Source organism: Doryrhamphus excisus, chromosome 8, assembly GCF_030265055.1.
Source record: "Doryrhamphus excisus isolate RoL2022-K1 chromosome 8, RoL_Dexc_1.0, whole genome shotgun sequence".
Taxonomy (NCBI): domain Eukaryota; kingdom Metazoa; phylum Chordata; class Actinopteri; order Syngnathiformes; family Syngnathidae; genus Doryrhamphus; species Doryrhamphus excisus.
The window spans coordinates 1338538-1358072 of record NC_080473.1 but is presented as its reverse complement, the minus strand read 5'-3'; the positions used below and the strand labels follow the sequence as shown (position 1 = coordinate 1358072).

The 19535-nt window shown below is 41.1% G+C and overlaps 2 protein-coding genes across 5 annotated transcripts; both read right to left on the bottom strand.

Annotated features, from left to right (window-relative positions):
• Positions 1–486: 486 nt before the first annotated feature.
• LOC131134588 (FH2 domain-containing protein 1-like) lies at positions 487–11331 on the bottom strand. Of its 2 annotated transcripts, none has more exons than XM_058080039.1 (12): positions 11270–11331; positions 8599–8978; positions 7444–7505; positions 7051–7153; positions 4966–5051; positions 4761–4861; positions 4615–4685; positions 4426–4533; positions 4273–4343; positions 3341–3458; positions 3096–3260; positions 487–3023 (listed from the first exon to the last, which is right to left on the bottom strand). In XM_058080039.1, exons 2-12 carry the CDS (start codon positions 8926–8928, stop codon positions 1926–1928), a joined length of 2313 nt encoding a protein of 770 aa, XP_057936022.1. In that variant the 5' UTR covers positions 8929–8978; positions 11270–11331; the 3' UTR covers positions 487–1925. The 2 variants fall into 2 exon arrangements, with proteins under 2 accessions (XP_057936022.1, XP_057936021.1); XM_058080038.1 differs by having other exon boundaries at positions 8599–9032; positions 11270–11326.
• A 2048-nt stretch (positions 11332–13379) lies between these two features.
• On the bottom strand, positions 13380–18347 carry LOC131134553 (arfaptin-2-like). Of its 3 annotated transcripts, XM_058079961.1 has the most exons (10): positions 18072–18347; positions 17885–17993; positions 17372–17480; positions 17093–17155; positions 16662–16748; positions 16444–16547; positions 16145–16366; positions 15910–16067; positions 15573–15747; positions 13380–14149 (listed from the first exon to the last, which is right to left on the bottom strand). In XM_058079961.1, exons 2-10 carry the CDS (start codon positions 17981–17983, stop codon positions 13994–13996), a joined length of 1173 nt encoding a protein of 390 aa, XP_057935944.1. In that variant the 5' UTR covers positions 17984–17993; positions 18072–18347; the 3' UTR covers positions 13380–13993. The 3 variants fall into 3 exon arrangements, with proteins under 3 accessions (XP_057935944.1, XP_057935945.1, XP_057935946.1); XM_058079962.1 differs by lacking the exon at positions 17093–17155 and having other exon boundaries at positions 13382–14149; XM_058079963.1 differs by lacking the exons at positions 16662–16748; positions 17093–17155 and having other exon boundaries at positions 13383–14149.
• Between the last annotated feature and the right edge of the window lie 1188 nt (positions 18348–19535).

Below are 19535 nucleotides of genomic sequence, written 5' to 3'. Positions count from 1 at the left end.
AAATGATGCCATTCTTCTTCATAATATGACAACACTATTCTTGTAAAATTATCACTTTTGCTCATTATATTACAACATTTTTCTCATAATATTTTTTACAATTATTTTTCTATTTTTGCTTTTTCTTGTGAAACTATATTTTTAGAATGTGGGCTGAAAATGGCCCCCAAGTTACACTTTGAACACCCCTGAGTTACAGCATAAAACATGATCATGTTATTACATTGAAAGACATTTAAAGAAAGTTCTTGAAGTTCTCCTGCAGTATAAATGGAACATTTCCAAATGATGGCGTGCCATTAAAAGCTCCAATGGCGGTACTTTGCATCCTATGGCACCACCAGGTGCTTCGCTGGCGGGCCAGCAATACCAAAATGCTCTCAGCACGCTTCACTTTGTCACACACAGGCTGCCTTTGTAACACTGACCCATTTAAGCACCTCCCCCCCATGCCCCCCCCCCCCCCCCTAAATGACAAAGGCCGGATTGAGTAAGACTGAATGCATCCACAATCTGATGTCATTCTTTGACAGCAGCGAGGACAATAAAAGAGCAGCAATAAATAGCAATGTTGGCAAGTATAAAAATAAAGCCCTATTTTAACATATCTAATGTTTACTTGGGTCCAACACTTGCTGCGAGCAAAACAAGTAGTCACATAATGCATGAATATTAAAAATGATGCATATGATTGATGAGTCCCCCCCAACACCCCTTCCCTTATGATTGCTGCCATCTAGTGGCTACACTTGCAAACTGGCATTTTCTGCACTGAAACTTACATAATTCAGAGTTCGGACAAAATGTTTTGTATTTTTACACCAATGCCAGACCTGCCAATCAACCCCCTACACCCGGGCACTCTTATTTTGCGGAATTTATAAATAAATATTTTTGTAGTTACAGCAAAGAAAACGTACATACAACCTTATAAATATGTTCTTTAACTTTATTAGAGTTCTCTAGACATAAAATAACACCCCTATAGTCAACTTTACACTAATATTGCGCCATATAGTAGACATAATAAAAGAAAATAAGACATGTGCTTGTGTGTGTTGCAGTAAATGTGTTCCGGGGTAGGGTGGGGGGCAGGAAGTGACATTGGAAGTGGCGGAGTGTTACCTGTGTTAAAGAAGTCTGGTGCTTGTGTGTCTCACCCAATATTACACTAGCAATGCTGCCACCTAGTGACCAGTTAGATGGTATTCTTTGGACTAATAGTAGGCCGTATTCTGCCACAAAACAGCTTTATTAATATATATTTAGAAAACCGTGAGAGAAAAGACACAAGATTATGCCTCAAAGTGCTTCTAAATAAAATGTATTATTATTAATATTATTATTTTGTCTTTTGGTCTATTTTCTGGCTGGCCATGGGCCAGGTGCTGCAAATGGGGCCACTATTTGGACACCCGGTGCCATGGCGTCAATGTTGTTAGCTTGTTAGCTTCCCGCTGCTCGCAAACGAGAAGGGGAATGTTATTGCAACTGGAACTAACTGATGCGCTACAACCAATTTGAAATCGGAAAAGAAGTCGTCCGCCCTCTGAACAGCACTACAAGCCGACCAATCACATCCTTAATGGTCAGCATCGCCGCAGATGCAGTGGGTTTTTTTTGGAGACGGAACAAGGAAACTGATGATGGAAAAAAAATGTGTACCTGAGAGCAGCAAAATGTATTAAAGGGTGAATATTTGTGCCGTGTAAGAAAAATGCATACATGTTGGCCGTGAGAAGGTGATTCACACTTGGAGCAGGTCTAGAACCTACGTCCAAGAAAACCAGCCGGACCCAACAGCAAGCAATGTGTGACGGAGGCAAGGAAAAACTTCCTCCACCGGAAGCCAGACTGTGTGGTGCGCCCATCATGATGGAATCAAGATATTTTTAGACAGAACGTCTGCCACCTCCCTGCGGTTCCTACACGTCAGTGCCGAGACCTTTCTGGCTTTCCTTGCCTCCCTGCAGTCGACCAAAATCACCAAGCCGCTTGAAGAAGCCAGAAAAGAGTCCGAATGATTCCGATTTGTTCCATGAAGTCGTGGCTGGAATGTTTGCACCATTTTGCTCCACTGGTTTCCCGTCTTGGACGTCTTCCTTGTCCGGGCTGAGAGGAATGTTAGCAGATTGTTGAGGTAGCGTCTCCGTAAAGTCAAACACTTGCTCGCCTCCAGCCGACGCCTTCTCCTCGTCTCTAGCTGAAGAGGTTGAATCCCACACCTCGTCCTCATCTTGCTCCTCGCTGTTTTGGACTTTGACAGGAAGTGTGTGTCGGCGGCCGATGTTCCGCTTTGAAGAAGGTGGAGAGTTGAGCAAGAAGTGGACCAGTTCCTCATTCGTGGGGTCTCCGGGGTATCTGTCTGTTCCCATGTCAAACGTGCGCTGGCGAGGTGCGGCGGTGGCAGGCTGGGGAGATTTGAGGTTTTCCGAGTTAAACTCAGCAGAGGAGACGCTGCCTCGGCTGCTCTGATAGAGCAAAACCTTCCGAGATGCTTCACGTAGTTTTTGGGCCTCTTCCTCGTTGTTGTCCTGGAGATCCTCCTCGTCGCTGTCAGTGGCGGCGGAGAGGGGGCGAGCAGAGGAAGAAATGGTGCTAGTCCTACAGGATGCTGCTCCAGAAGGTATCTCCTCTCCTTGCTCCTTCTCCGACCCAACATCCGTCTCCTGAGCGTCTTTGTGGGACCTTCCTGTGAGTTCGCCTGCTGAATTCCACTCTTTCTTCACCTTTAAGGATTCTGTTCTTTTCAGCGTGGGCAGGTTTTCCTGGGAAGTCATCTCCGACAGGCTCCCCGTTTGAGGGCTTCCACCGACCGGGCAGCCGTAAGTGGACGAAGGGCGTCCCGATCGTCTCCTGGAGGTTCTGTTGGTCAGGAAGTTCTGCAGGATGGACTCTAAGGCAATCCCTTCCATTTCCTTGTCTCTGTCGGAGCAGGTGGCCGTGGACCTACGCTTGGCGGCGCTCTGCAGCCTGTTTCTGTGCCGCCGCTTCACCTCCATCACCTCTCGGGCCTTGTTCTCCTGCAAGAGAGAGTCACAAAGTTCACAGTCCAAGTGACATTTTCATCAAAGCAAAACACAGCGGAAGCTGACCTGCATGGCTCGCAGGAATTTCTCACAGAAGGAGTCAAAAATGGAGCAACATTCCTCCAGTCTAAACTTGTTGGGGTCCTCGCAGAAGTACTGGGCCACAGAGTCGCTGCTCGACTGAAGCTCCTGAAGATCACCCTCCACCTCTGCCAAGCAGGCCTCGGCATCCTGATCGGGAAAAAAAACCATGAGCCTAATAACGTCTCTTCTGGCACATCAATAAATTATTCCCCACAGGTCTTTCTCACCTTGAGGAAGTCCTCCATCTGGGCCTTGAGGTCTTCCTGCTTTAAAGTATTTGCTTTGGCAGCTTTCACTTTTTTTACTTGTCTGTCAAACTCTGCTTCAATGTCACTTTTATTTATTCTGGAAAAAAGGAAATAAAGGTTATATGTAAAGGGGGTGTGTATGTATATACACACACACATATATATATATACATAGAGAGAGAGTATATATACACATATACATACATACATACTATATACCTATACACACACACACACACACACACACACACACATATATAAGATGGCGATAGCCATATTTGAAATATTATGATTTTTATATATATATATATATATATATATATATATATATATATATATATAGGTTCAGGTATATAAACCATATATATCATCATATGTTTTTGACCCAGCGCTGATTAGTTAAGTTAATTGACTAGAGGTATTAATTTACACTAAAACGATTAGACCTGGTGCTGCACAGTGGGAGAGTGGTTAGCGTGCAGACCTCACAGCTAGGAGACCAGGGTTCAATTCCACCCTCTGCCATCTCTGTGTGGAGTTTGCATGTTCTCCCCGTGCATGCGTGGGTTTTCTCCAGGTACTCCGGTTTCCTCCCATGTTCCAAAAACATGCTAGGTTAATTAGCGACTCCAAATTGTCCATAGGTATGAATGTGAGTGTGAATGGTTGTTTGTCTATATGTGCCCTGTGATTGGCTGGCCACCAATCCAGGGTGTACCCCGCCTCTCGCCTGAAGACAGCTGGGATAGGCTCCAGCACCCCCCGCGACCCTCGTGAGGAAAAGCGGTAGAAAATGAATGAATGAATGATTAAAATGATGATAAATGAAGAATAGCTCGCATCAGCTAACAATGAACATCTCTAGACGTCAGCGAGGACGTGACGGACCAGCCCACACAGCAAGTGTTTACCTTGCAGCAGCTTTAATGTGTTGGAGTTGGTCAGGAAAGGTCAGTAAGCCCGTGTCAGCGTTCTGAGCTTGCTGGAGGAAAAAAAAAACAAATGATATACGTTAGGAAGAAAAAAAAATCCAGCAGAAAATGAAAGCAACCTCGTCCACTCACCATCACAACGTAGTGCATGAGGTTCATTCCTGGTTTGTTTGCTTTGGTGTCCACTAACTTCAGCAGCGATGCCATCCGGAAGCCCACAGCGCTGCCGGCATAGCCTCCCTGTCAATCAAGCAAGCCCAGCTCAGACACATGACCTTGATTGGCTGTCAATCATGCATTCACGACAACAGACACACTCACGGCATTCATGTAATTCCCCGTCTTTAGAACCAGCCGAATGACAGAGTGGAGACTGTCAGAATCCAAAAGCTCTAACAGAACAAACATGCTGAGTTTGCTGAAAGCATTAGGAAACAAAATAAATGCTCAAGTATTAAGTATAGTACCATTCCCAGCAGCTTTCAAAGTATCAATGAATCCTCTCATTTCAGCCATGAAGGGGAAAAACTCTTCTTTCAGGACCAAGCTGCTGAGACGCTCCTCATAACTGCAAACACACACACACACACACACACACACACACACAGGGTTATACTCATTGGAAAATCACAGTCGGCAGAACTTGAGGATGTTGAGATGCTGCCAGCTCACCTGGGGATCTGGACCAGCATCAGCATGAACAGGTCTGCATCCGGGAGGGCTGATTGGTCGCCCTCGAATTTCAGCAACTGTTTCACCTGCAAGCAAACACCTTCAAATCAGATGCTCGGACCCCGAACATCTCACTTGCAGTTCTTCATGTATTTATTGTCCTATATTAAGTGCCAACTAATTTACTAATAACACATCCATAAAGTCAAGAAGTTATATTTTGCAGTTCTATAGGCACTTTAATTAATTTATAAACTAAAAATAAAATATAACTAACTTAGCAATAACCAGTGTTGAGAACAATAGCATCATAAATTACTGTTATTGTTTTCCAGTGATATCTGCCCTGTGATTGGCTGGTGACCAGTCCCCCTTCTCTCGCCCAAAGACAGCTGGGATAGGCTCCAGCATGCCCGCGACCCTCGTGAGGATAAACAGTATAGAAAATGGATGGATGTTTTCCAGTAACAGATAATCCATTTTAAATTACCATTTTAAATGTAACATTGCAAAAACACTCCCCCTAGCGTTTTGGAACAGAATTGTAAATCTTAATGAAAATCTCATGAAATGTCTCAAAGATGCTACAAAGCTAAATCTGTATTCTTTTGCATATTTCAAGGTTTTTCCAAAAAAGCAAAGTGTACTTCCCTGGTAAGTAATCACACTGAGGACGGAGTAATGTTGTTGCTGATCCAATTCCATTAGGGGAAACACAACCAGTAAGTACAGTCACTTTGCGTTTCTAATTTAGGAGCTTCACTCTATCATTGTTTTTCAAAAATATGTGAATTAATAAATCATGTTATTAATCAATTAAGCATATTCTATGCATTTTTTGCCTAAATTAAACATTACATAAGGCATTCAAAAGACTCATTCAAAGACGTTGTGATAATATGTAATATTCTACACTGTCACTAGGTGTCAGTAATGTGAGTGAGACACACAAGCACCTGTCTTGATCTGAAGAACAGACTTCTATTGCAGGTTTGAGGTACAGTAATCCCCAACAGAGGCTACAGCTGTGGCCGTAACCCACGCAAAGCTAAAAGTCAACTGTAAACCCCCAATCTCACTTTGTCCACTCAGCAGCAACACACAAGCACGAGTTTCACTGTCACTTATTATGTCTTCTATATTGGGTAATAGTAATGTAAAGGTGACTATAGGGGTGTTATTTCATGCCTAGAGGGCTCTAATAATGTTTAAAAAACATATTTAGTAGGTTGTAAACAGGTTTTCTATGTTCTAACTACAATAATATATTATTTATTAATAAGGAATAGTACTTTGTGGAAATTCACGTATCACTGTCAGGTCTGCAGTCAATTGACCACAAAAACAAAAGATTACTGGATAACTAATTCATTTTTTTAAAAGTAATATTCACTATTATACTGGTGATTGCATTCATAAAGCCTTCATATGCGTATCCTCACAAAATGGTTAAAGGACACAGAATCTTGCAGTCTTACCGAGTCATAGTAGTTTATTAAGCCTTTATAAAGTGTTAACGGGCACCTATACATGTAGTTAGAATGTTGTGTACTGGTGTTAAAAATGCCAAAGTTTCAGATAATGAGGTATGCGCATTTCTAAGTGAGCCCTGAAAGAAGTTTGGGATGGCTCTGTATATATACGCTCGGTTTCAGAGAGTTTTTTCTAACACCGGTTCATTGTGATGTCACAGTAAAGCCTGTGAGAAGTCATGGCTTCATTCAGCCAGTGATTTCCTTATATGGCCTTTATCGGGTACAAGCTGTGAGCTGTGTGACCAATCACAGTGAAGTGGGCGTGCCCAGAGGCGGGGGCATGGTTGGAATAACTTAAAACAGAGAGTTTTGGAAGTACAGCTGGAATAAGTGCAGATTCTAGAAGATCTAGAAAGCTTTCTGTGCGGTTTATTGTGTGTAGCTGCACTATAGGAGTACACAGCTCAATACAAAGGGCTGAAAATGAGCATAACAAGTGAATCGTAACCCATTCAAATCGGTATCATCATTAAGGGTTCAGCAGGTGACACCAAATGCCAAAATGCTGTCAAATTGACACCATTTGAAAATGAAAAGGTGCGACAGTTACCTCTCCTTCATCCGGCAACAGTTTACATAGCTCCCGCAGTTTTCCATAACCAAAAGCAAGTCCACTTCCTGCTCTGATGTCTTCTATTAGGTCTGCCACAGGCCTGCGGAAGGATGGAGCATCACAGCACAGTTAGGTGGGGTTTGCTGCTTGGAGCAACGATATGGTCTCCATTGATGGTAAAATAAAGTGCCCTTCAGCTTTTGAGCTGCCCAAATGTCTTGTATTATTTTATACTGTGTAGGGTGCCTTCAGCAACACATTTCTCATGTCTCCACGTGAAGTTCCACATAGTCGAGACCTGCCGGGACATGTGATTGTGACGCAGCGGCGTTGTTGTGTTACGCTGTGCTGTTGCGCAAAGATTCAATGAAATTGTGACCAACCACTCACCGCTTAAACTGCTTGAGGAAAATGCCAATGTTCATGCTCCTCTTGGAGCCCAGGATGGTGACCTGAGGAAGGGACAGGTTAAGAATTTTAGGGAAGGTAAAGAATTTCTGCGCACAAAAGGTGAAAACCTGAATTTGTGAGGCATGTATATAAACCAGCACATCAGAGATGAACTAACACAGAAAATTCATACTTCACACATGATCTCATGAAAGAACGGCGTCATACGACTGCTATCGTATATACCTTCCCTGAGCAAACAAGAGAAGAGATTACATTCCTGACACATTGCGTAACACGGTGTTTACCTTTATTCTACTAGGCAGTGTTCATTTTACAGCCTAAGAACATCTGGGGGAGCCTTAAACGTGCGCTGGATTAATCCAAGTGAGAAGAAAAAAGCTGCTGTGGGCTGTATTTAATGTTGGTTCAAGGCCACCGTCTGCATATACCCGTTTTATATCACCTTCTAAATCAGTCGGGACCTATAAAAATATATACTTTGAAGTAAAATTCAGCAAAATTGTAGTCATCTTCCTCCTTGGTATAGGTACATTGCACATATTACATTTTGTGGTCTCTTCCTTGACAAAAATGCATTCATGAATTCCTATCAAATGCACTTTGGACATGTGATTAAGTCTGTTAATGTTTTCACTGATCATAGGCCAATTAAAAAAGTACAAATGAGTTATGAAAGTGTAAAAAAAAAAAGTATGTAAAAATTTCAAATGAGTTGAATAAAAGTGTAAAAAATACATAAAATAAATGCAAATGTAAAAGACATAAAATGTAAAAAAAATTAAAAAACATAAAATAAAAATGACTTGAAGTGTAAAAAATATACAAAAAAGTGCAAAAAAAGACATTTCAATAAAGATTTCAATAAAAAATGGGTTGCAAGTTGAGAACCACAGTTCCAAATGACTCAGCGCCTGCTTGCAAATTGCTGCAAATTAAATTTTTTGAAACCCCCAAAAAATATGAGAACCACCAGCTAGGATACTTTACCAACACTAATTCACTAATTGAAAAGAACTGATGATTCTGTATTTTTCACAATTACAAATGAAACTCCATAAAAAGTGTGGTTGGCATCCAGTCCCTTTAAAAAGACAACAGATGAAAGAAGCTCCCCATTCTTCTTGTACTCACCAGCTCTCCCCCCGGGGCAGCAGCTGCTGGGGTGCCCCTGACGCTGTGGCGGCCGAGGGCGTTGAGGTGCTGCTGGGCCTGCTTGTGGCTGAACAGCTCCTCTATGTGATCCGTGTCCAGCTTGTAATCGCCGTCCGCCTGATCCGCCGTCCAGATGTTGTGCTTTCCCATCACCGTGTCCTTTGGGATGGTCTCCCAGTTAAAGTTGCGCATCCTGGAGCGCCGACGCAGCCCCCTCAATCCCAAGGCGGCAGGGGGCGGCGGAGGGGGAGGTGGCAGTAAAGGTGGTGGAGGAGGAGGTGGCGGTGGAGGGGGGCCGCCCGGTTGCATCTTTGTGCCAGGAGTTGATCAGCAGTGTTGGGTGGCCAGCATGGACTCAGCTAAGAAATAGCAGCATGATGATGATTTAGGGAGCAGGAGTGTCCTGACGGCAGCTACGGTGACGCACACATGAAAGGGAGGGGGACATCAACACTCCAACATTTAGAAACATACACATTTTGTCATGTGGAAAACACCACTGACTGACGGAGGTCACATTACGTAAATCATTACCAAAGAATATATGTTATATACTAAAGAGTATATATGACAATAAAGGGCATTCTGATTCTGATGTTGGCACCCGCCCCACCCCTTCCACTGCCACAAAGTAGGTGAAACAACCTTTGAACAAGCCTAGGGGCTTTGTCTTTGTCATGAGGACACCACAGGAGGCTTATTTTTACCTGTACAACTGTTCAAAAAGATTAAATTGTGAAGTTTGCTCGCCTTGCAGGCCATGGTTAACTTATTTTTACACTTGTAAAATGTTTTTAACATTTTACAAAAATGTAAAATTGTAAAATGTTAAAATTGTTAAATTACTGTTGCAACGACACATCATCAGTACTAACCTGTACTAACTGTCTCATGACGGTCTAACCCCAGCTCACGTTCCCTATTTGTGGGTGAACAATCCAACGCTTGGTGAATTCTGCTTCACAATGATCGGAAGAGCCGACATTGAAGGATTAAAATTTAAAAAATGTAAAATTTTACAAAATTGTAAAATGTTAAAAGGCAAGGAAAGTGAACAGACTAGCCTTCCAGGCGACAGGAGGCTTACCTCCAGATGACTGTATGACTGCTGATGTTGTCAAAAAGCACAAAATGTGAAGTCTGCCTCATTTCCCAGGCTATGGCTAACTTATTTTTACACTTTTAAGATTGTTAGCACTGTTAAAAAGCATGAAATGTGAAGTTTGCGTGCCTCCCAGACCATGGTTAACTTACTTTTACACCTGTGTGGCAGTTTAAAATGTTACCAAGCATGATTTGTGAATAGACACTTTTATAACTGTTAAAAATGACAATGTGAAGTTTGCCTATGCGGCTGCCTTGCAAGATCAATTAAAATGTTGAAAAGCATAAACTGTGAATCTATCAGTACAAAAAGACTCACCTCCCAGGTTTACACTTGAATGTGACTGTTGAAAATATGTCAAAAGTGTCAAATGTAAAGTTAGACACCTCGCAGGCCTTGAATAACTTATGTGTACACTTGTATGGCCGCTTCAAATGCTAAAATGCAAAAAACGTGAAGTTTGCAAGGTGAAGAGACTCGCCTCCCAGGCTACAAGTGGCGTATTTTTGTCTCTGAACGCCTGTTCAATATATTAATATGCATAAAATTCTGAGTTTGACACCTCCCAGACTACATTTAACTTATTTATACACTTGTAAGACTGTTAAAATGCTAAAAAGCAAGACATGTGAAGTTGACTCCTCTCCTATACTAAGGTTAACTTATTTTTACACTTGTATGGCAGTTTAATATGTCCAAAAAAGCCAAACACGTAAAGTTTACAGCGTGGAAAGACTCACCATTAAGGCTACAGATAACCTATTTTTACACTAGACTGCTAGAAATGTTAAAAAGCATGAAATGTGAAGTTGACTCGTCTCCCAGGCCACGGTTAATATATTTAGGCACTTTTATGACGCAAAACAGCGTGAAACGTGAAGACATTCGGCTGCCAGACTACGCTTCACATATTTAGGCACTTTTATAACTCTTAAAAATGTGAAAAAGTATGAAACATGAAGGGACTCGGCTACCAGGCTATGGTTATCCAATTTTTACACTTTTATAAACTGCTAAAAAGTGTGAAATGCGACGTGTGAAGTCAAGTCATGCTGTGTCCTTGCGTGTTTGCTGCGCTGGTGTCAAGCGTCATTAAAGGTGAGTCATTTTATTTCCTTATAACTTTATTATACCTTCTGTTTTATACTTTGATGACAGTTAATTGAATCAGGATGTGACTTAACAGTTGGGATCATGTTTTCCTGTAGGAAAAGGTTACTTTTTGGATGCAAACCAATTGGAGCTTCTACTGTGTCCTGTTAAAACGCTAACATATCCAATGGACTTTAAATCAGGTTTTTGTGAAGTCATTTGTTTGGCACTGATACACTTTATTTGTAAGAGAGAGAACAAAACATACAGGAATATGCGGGCTTACTATTTGTCATGCAAGATATAAACCCTTCATAACTTCTACATGTCACAATATGGGGTGACATAAATCAATCAGAAAACGTACTGTCATGTAAACAACTTCCCTAACCTACCGAATTTCTAATCAAGTTTTATCATCAGGTTCAACCAAGAAGTCAAACAGCAACTCACCTTCCTGCCGGCCTGCTGCACCACTCAAACTATTTGGTCCCCTTCTCACTCCAGACTTGCTCCTGTCGTGCTGAAACATGAACCGTGTTGCAAGGGAGAACGAAGGGAGAAGGACACGCCCATGCCAGGAAGGCCGGCGGCAACGGCTGCCTGCTCAAACTTCCAGCAGGAGCACCTCTGGGATCAATCCCGGAGCTCCTCGACCTGCTGGCAGGCAGCACTTTTATTTCTGAGCAGCCTCAGTGGACTGTGTGCGCTCGGCTGGATTTATGGACTCAAGCAACGTGATCAGCTGGGCTGGAAGATAGAGAAGCAAGCATTGATTTGTTTCAAAGGAGCTTTTAGCACATAAACAGACTTTTAATCATTAGCTGTGAAGAAAGTTGGTGAAGAAGCTAATGAATAAATAAGCCTTTAAAGGGAGATAACACCATCCATTATTGAGTGTCTCTGCTTTTTCCTCTGGAGGACACTTTGCCTTCAACTTATTTCAATGCAAATGACTCCACATGCCAGAATTTCATACTCATTTATGAAATGCAAACATCTCATATATCATCTTAGCTGACAGTCATTCGCTGCAGGATTGCGAGGAAAAAGCTAAAGCTGCACTTTTGTAAGAAATCACATGGAAAAATATATGCTGCCCACTTTCAATCGTGATACATATTCAAGTGACGGTGTGGTTCAGTCATTCAAATACTGTAAAAAAAAGGATTTGTATAACAGCATGATCTGTTTACATTCAAATGTATAAGAATAAAAATGACATTGTCAAGCGGGAATGCCAAATATGCACTAATATAAATGTATATATTTACAGCACAGTGGATCCTTGCATATTTGTGATTCACTACTGACGGGACCTTCAAATCAAAAAATGTTATTTTCATTTTTTTTCCCCACAGGAAAAAGAACCTCATTTATACATATGTTGTATACATATACATGACAATACAAGTAAAATGTACACCAAATGTGGACCAAGCCCACCATTTTAACACGCTTGTGTACTTGAATGCACCATACTATCTCTGAGATGCAGAAGTGAAACTGATCTACTGCTAAGTTGTGGTTTCAATATCACTCCCTCACTATATTGCATTAAAAAAAATAATGATAAATGATGCTGTTTTGTGGTTGACTGTGGCCTATTAGTGTATGTTGTTGTTGTTATACAGTACATATTTCGGTCACTCGGAATCAGTCATGTTATGAGACATGACATTAGATTACATGACCTTTCACATTGCATGAGGCTGGTTACTGAGACATCACAGCCCAGCCAACATGCCATGGCTGAGACGGACATGCAATGGCCTAGGCAAACATGCCACGGCTGAGACAGAGTGACATTTTTTTCTCTTATTCAATGTGGAAGTGGTAAGTTTTTGCTTTCCTTTGTTCTTCTTCCCCACTCCCTTTGAACCACTTGTAAGTTTACAATAAGTACATTCACAATTAGAACATTGGAAAGCCCAAGCTCACCAGCTAGCTATGCTAGGCATGGCTGTATATTATGTCACTGCAGAGATAATGTAGCCTGCACAATGTGACAAAGGAGTGTAAGAGTGACTGTAGGAGTGTTCATGTATAGAAAGCCATAAACAGGTTTTCTATGCTATAATAATGAAAATATTCAATTTATTAATATTAAATCCTATTTCAGGGAAATTCACTTATCCTGGTCAGGTCTAGAACCAATTAACCGTGATAAACGACTGTACAGTAATCCCTCATTTATCAAAGTTAATGAATCCTATTTTCTGAGCTTTGTGTGAAAGGTAAACAAAACATTACTATTTCTCTTTATCTAACATTTTTGGCAATTTTCTTATTTCTTTTGAATTTTTAATTTTTTTAGAAAAGGCCTCCAAGCCACACTTTAAACGCACCTTTGTAACAAAGAATCTAATTCTCCAAATCAAAGCACTCGCCTTCACTCTGTGCAGGCTTGACAGACATTCCAGGGATTCTCCACCGCAAAGTGGAAGTTCCTCTTGATGACGGCCCTGCTAAAGCTGTGTCCTCCTGGACCTCCACGACCTGGACAGACTGTCATACTATTGTACGCGGTTACGTGAGCTTCTAGAAGGCAAATTCAATCAGCCCGGAGTTTGAACATTTATCCTGCTTTGTATGCAACAAAACATCCAGCAGACTTTATTTGTGACAACAGCACAAAGATGTGGAAATACTATCCTCTTACACACACACACTGATAAATAGGGAAAACACACACTTCATTAAAAAACATTAAAGTTGTACTCCATCCTACATTCAGTATAGTAAATACTGACCAATGTCCACTTTCATTTCACTATGGATTTGTAGCCTGCTTGTACCTGTCCATCTAGCTCAGCAAAGCCCAGCTGGAATTAAATACGGATACGTATATTAGCTACAAGAAATCTACTATACAGCATATATAGTATATACATACAGTATATATACAGGTCATATTTCCCCATCACCATTGAGGAAGGTAGTCCACAAAAAAACAACCATATCCCATGTGAAAAATATCAAAAATCAAGATAAATAAAGTGCCACCATAGAGGAGTATACTGTACATATCGTTACATACATGGAAATGTACTGCACTAGCAAAATCATACTTACTGTGTGACTTAACAAAAAGTAGAAATACTTGTACCCATATAATATCAAATTAAAAGTTGTCCTCCGTGGATCCTACAACAGGTTCCCTCAGCGTCCGCGGCGTCACTGCTCCTCCAGCCAGGACGGCTTGTCCGAGCCCGGGGGCTTTAACTTGACGTTGAACTGGACCAGAGTTTGTTCCAGCTGCTGCTGGTTGCCGGCGAAGTAGGCCGAGATGGCGTTGTGGAAGAGGAGCAGCTGCTTGTGCATCACCTTCACCTGCGTGGTCATCATGGGGACACGTCATTGCAACAACACAGCATAAAGAGTCAACTAAAGACGCAACATCATCAGCTGGACTCAAAGGATGTTGAAGAATATTCAAAATATATTTCAAAATGAAGCAGAGCAGCAAAAATGGAAAAAATCAGCAGTAATTGTACAAAAATAAAATAAGAGAAAAACATAGGAACCTAACAAGAAGAAGTGGGACGAATGATGTAATGTTATGACGAAAAACAACATCACATTATTAACAGTTGATATGTTGAAGAAAGACATGTTTTAAAGTTATATTATGCAAAACAAAACATACCATTTTTGGAAAAATGATCTGGCAAAAAAAGTTTTAATGTTACAAAAATAGAGTCAAAATATTATGGAAATAAAGTCATAACTATGAGAGAAAAAAAAAGTTTAAAAGTTTAAATAGTTGGAAAAAAATCCAACAAAAATGGAAAAAAATAGCTTCCGTGAGAATAAAGTCATAATATTATTGCCGTATTCTAACGAGCAAAAAAAGTTGCAATTTTATGAGAATAAACTCGTATTATGAGAATAAAATTGTCGTTTAGTTGCATGGGGTTGAAATATTAAAGAAGTGATTTCAAAAATGTAAAAATATTATGACAAACAAACAAAACAAAGTTGACATGTTTGGAAAATGACATTGAGAACATTGCACAATTTTATGGGAATATAGTCACAATATTTCAATAATATTTAAATATTGATAATATTTAAGAAAGTTAAAATATTTTGTAAAAATCACCAGCAAAAAATGCGGGAAAAAAGAGCAAAGACGGCTGAGATGCAGTTTTTTTCTTAGCATATCTTTACTAAATATCAAAGTGACCCAATCCCTCGACCCTTTATGGTTTAAAAAATATATGAATTAATAAATCATTGCTATTCTGTGATTGAATATGGCCTATTTTTAGCCAACAATCATACATTTTTCATAAATCATGACATTTTATGTCATTATTAGCCTAAATTAAGCTTTTTCAAGCTTAAAAATAGCTAAATGAACTAAAATACAAAAATATAAGGTGTCAGGAGACGCATTCAAAGACATTGTGATGATATGTAGTATTCTACAATGTTCACTAGGCATCAGTAATTTAACATTGATGAGACAATAACCACCGCAGGAAGTAAAAAGGAAATCTCCCAAACATCCGAAAACATTTTGCTAATTTATCTACAACTTTTTAAATGAAGTATTCAAAAAGGCAACAGGGTACTGGCTTAGAATAGACAGCTGAAGAAGAATAAGTCAGTTACCAGGGGGCAAGGCAAGGCACAAACCCAGGTAAAATCCCAAACGGTCTTGCTATGTGTAGAGTACAACTCAAACCTACTGCTTTTAAGAAGGGATAAACTGCTAATGTTTTTCAAGCTAAGTAGAGCAAACACAAACCTTGTTTTCCTCCAAGAATTTCAGCTTGATGGTGACGTCGCTCCGCAGCCGCTCATATTTGTCCCTATGGACTTGGTAGTCGTGCTGGGCCATCTCCATGCGCACCACGGCGCCGCTGTCCCTCGGACCCAAACTCAGCTCTTCCAAATCGGACCGGTAGGCGTCAAACTCCAATCTGAACATAACAATGAGGCTCTCAGGGTGACTCAGGGTAAACGTAAATATACTCATACTTGTCAAGCCTCCCGTTTTTTAATTAGTTTCGCCTTGTTTATTTTTTCCCTGATTTACAGGATAATTTCCCTTATTTTTAAACGCCCATGATTCTACCAGTTACCTTGCATTTTCATAGTGCTTGATAGTCATCAGCGTGTCCTCCATGGTTTTGTTGACCAGGGTGTCCACACTGGACACAAAAAAGTTGATGGCGCCCAGCAAGGATTCGCCGTTCTTACACAAAAGCTTTTGGGTTTCTGCATTGTATCCAAATTCATCCTGAATAAAGGAATCAAATAATCAGCTTTAAAGAAAATCACAAGCGGTTGCAGCAGGGCAGGTGCCGCAGCATCTACCTGCAGCTCTGGAGACTTCTGGCTGAGGTCGGTGAAGGTGTCGCCGAGAGCCTGCTGGGTCTGGACCATGCTCTGGAAGTGACTGGTGAGCGCAGTGGCCAGTCTCAGGATGTTCTCGTACTTGCTTTTGGTGTCTCGTAACACGTCAATCTGAGCCTCCAGTTCCAGGTCCACCGTCCGCGAGCCTCGTCCGAAACGCTCCGAGAACATCTGCTTGGTACACTGGAGGAATTGAAATAGACGATTGAAATATCCACTCAGAGCAGTAACAGCTACAGAGTAGCAGAGGGTAAAATGACCTTATACGTGTTTATGCCCCATTTCTTCACACTGTCCAGTTTCTCCACCGCCACACCTCGGGACACTTCTTCAGTTGCACTGCAGGGGTTGTGGTTTGGCCCGCCTTTAAAAAAAAACAGGCGCTGATATAAAACCGATACGTTTCCAATGCTGAGACAGTCATGAGATGAGGGGTGGATATGGCGGGCGATGATGAGCTTGGTGATAGGTATACTACCTGATTGCTGCTGGCTCTGCTGAGCCAATCGACTGCCTGCTGACTGGCTGGTGGGCATGTTAGCGCCCCTGGATTTCATGCGGATGTCTGAAATGGGCAATGGTGATGACGATGAAGAGCAAGACATGGGTGAAAGCAGCGTGGTTGTAATGAATTAGTATCGTAACACTCCAGCATGCATATTTGCCATGCAATCCAGAAAAAATATCATTGGAGTTAATGAGAGGATGCACATAACAGGTTGAAGAGCTCTTATTGGTTAGCGCATCTTTCTTTCTTTCTTTTCTGCTAGAATTGTGAGTTGGAGGCGTGCAAGCAAGGCTGCATACAAGTCCTTAATCCAAGAGGGACTGAAACCATGTTTTTTTTTTTTTTTAAAGGCCCAAAAACTGAACGTTAACTTGACAAACATCTTCAGAATGCACGGGCACCTGGTGCAGGCGCAGGGCCACGTCTTCTGTCCAAATACTCAGGGTTGAAACGAATTGCAGGCCCTATGAGATGATGATATGTAATATGATATAGTGTAGGTAATATACACCAGCAGGATACACATCAGTGGTTCTATGGTGACAGTAAAGCAAATACATGTAGACAATATCATAAAGTCTCCATTTGCTTTAGGTCTCTTGCATTGACTGAAGGCTAATTCATGTCATGGTTCTCTGATGTTGTGGTGCAGCGGTACTTTCACCAGGTGCCAACAGTACCTTTAATGCTGCTGGTTGGAATAATGCCGCCTGCTGGTCCGCCATACCCCCCTGAGACGATGCTGGTTTCATTCAGGTTGGGGCCAGACACCATCACCTGCTGCAAATCCTGATCCATACACAACAGAACATGTTCCAAGTCACGCGAGACAACAATCCTAGAGGCCTCACTACACATCTTAAAATGCAGCCAGCTACATATGTTGGAGCTGTAAGCTTGATGATTTAATTTTTCTCCAGCAAATAGGGTCACCTAGCTTGCTGCATAGTGTAATGTCATTTATTTATTCCTGGAGACACTGTCGGATAGAAACACAGCTCACAAATTCCCAGTACAGCTTACTAAAAACACTTTTTAATGCGGAATTCCAACATTAAGGATTCATTATGGCAATATTAAAACACAATTCCACTATTGTGACACCCCTGACCTCTCCATAGTACCCAGTACGCTGTAGTTATATAGCATGATGTAGCAATATCATCATCAACAAAACTGGTGGAATAAATAACCTGCTCAAGGCTGTCATCCTCTGGTTGTGTCCCAGTGTCTCCATTGCTGTTGATGGGAATCTCCATGGTAGCAGCTTTGCTCATAATGCCCTCTGCCATGATGAAATGTCTGAAAAGATCATCATTTAAGTCCACCACATATGCCAAACAAAGATAGCGCGGCTTTCAAAGAGCTCAGTTGACTTACCTGGATGCTAACCGCTAATGCTAACTGCAGCTGATGTGGCTTCTGGCTAAGTGACAGCAAGCAAGCTAGCTTGCTCAGCTTCTTCTAAGACAAAGAAGCAGGCAACTGGAATTAAAAAAAGCAACGTAATCGCATCAAAAAAGATGATTTGCCTAATTAAAACAACGCATTGTTACAGCCGTAGCTGTTATTTTTACATAGTCTGCCTGCTTGCATTTAACTCATGCAGAAAATCCCTGCCTCCATCCATCCAGCCCAGCAGCGGCTTTACGCTGCCTTCGCAATAAAAGTTGTAGCATTTTAAAACTGCTCGAATCTGCCATTAAGGCATTTGTAAAGACAATCAAATTGTCACGCTAATATCTTGAATAACGATTTTATTCATTTTGATGCATAACTGAAAACATGGGAGAGTATACGGAGCGACTGTGCTTTTATTTTGTGAGAAACTCCTCCTCCCCCATGGAGTTGTCCACGTCGTGCAGTGCCGACGTAGCTTGATCCGTTAACTGCAATACCGCCTTTTGCCTGAGGAGGTCACTCTCAGTTCATTATAGAAATATCAAGAGTCATGATCATGACATTTATAATAATACGTTTTATGGACTCTCATGTAATTTAAAATAATGTAAATCCAACATATACACTACACACATGTGTTTGATTGATAGATTAGTGTCATGGCAAGCCTGGAAGATCATAGCACCAACTCTGTGCCCAAACAAAGCTATGCCAATGCCGCTTACATCCGCTAGAGGGCACATTTTCACCATATGGTGAAATTGCTAGGCTACAATGCAACGTAATGTAATAAACACACATTAGAGCCCCCATTTATTTCCTTTCTGTGGAGTTCTGTCTCATAATGGAATATCTAAACCTTCCCCCACAGGCAATTTCTAGGGGAATTAGCCATTTCTGGTTATTATTATTATTAGTGCCATTTTTGCTGATTGCAGTTGTCCCACAGAGATAGGCTGAGTAATTTGCCTCATTTGTTACAATCAGGGATAGTGGATAAGAGTGCATGGCTTCCAAATGTACTGTAGAAGTCATTGTGGATGTACTGGAGGTCATAAAGAGAAGTGTTTCCCAAACGTCTCAATGCTTGGTTGATCATAGGGAAAAACTCTTTTCCTTACTGCTTTGACTCAAACGCTCAAAGTAAAGATATATTTCATTTTGCGTGCAATGCAGAATGTAATAAAATATAGTTCTTATATAATATATATATACTATTGTATCTACTTTTGTAATATACTGTATATTATCTGTTTGGGGTGGACAATAATTATCGGGTTGATATGACGGAATTATGATATTGTATGATAAATCAGATGCTCCGTGATGAGGTAGCACACAAAAAACCCAGCTGAAATTTTTGGAAAAGTAACACTGATTGTTGCTTTTTTTTCTTGTTAAATTACGCTTTTATAATGCAGGCCTATAAGAAACAGTTGTAAG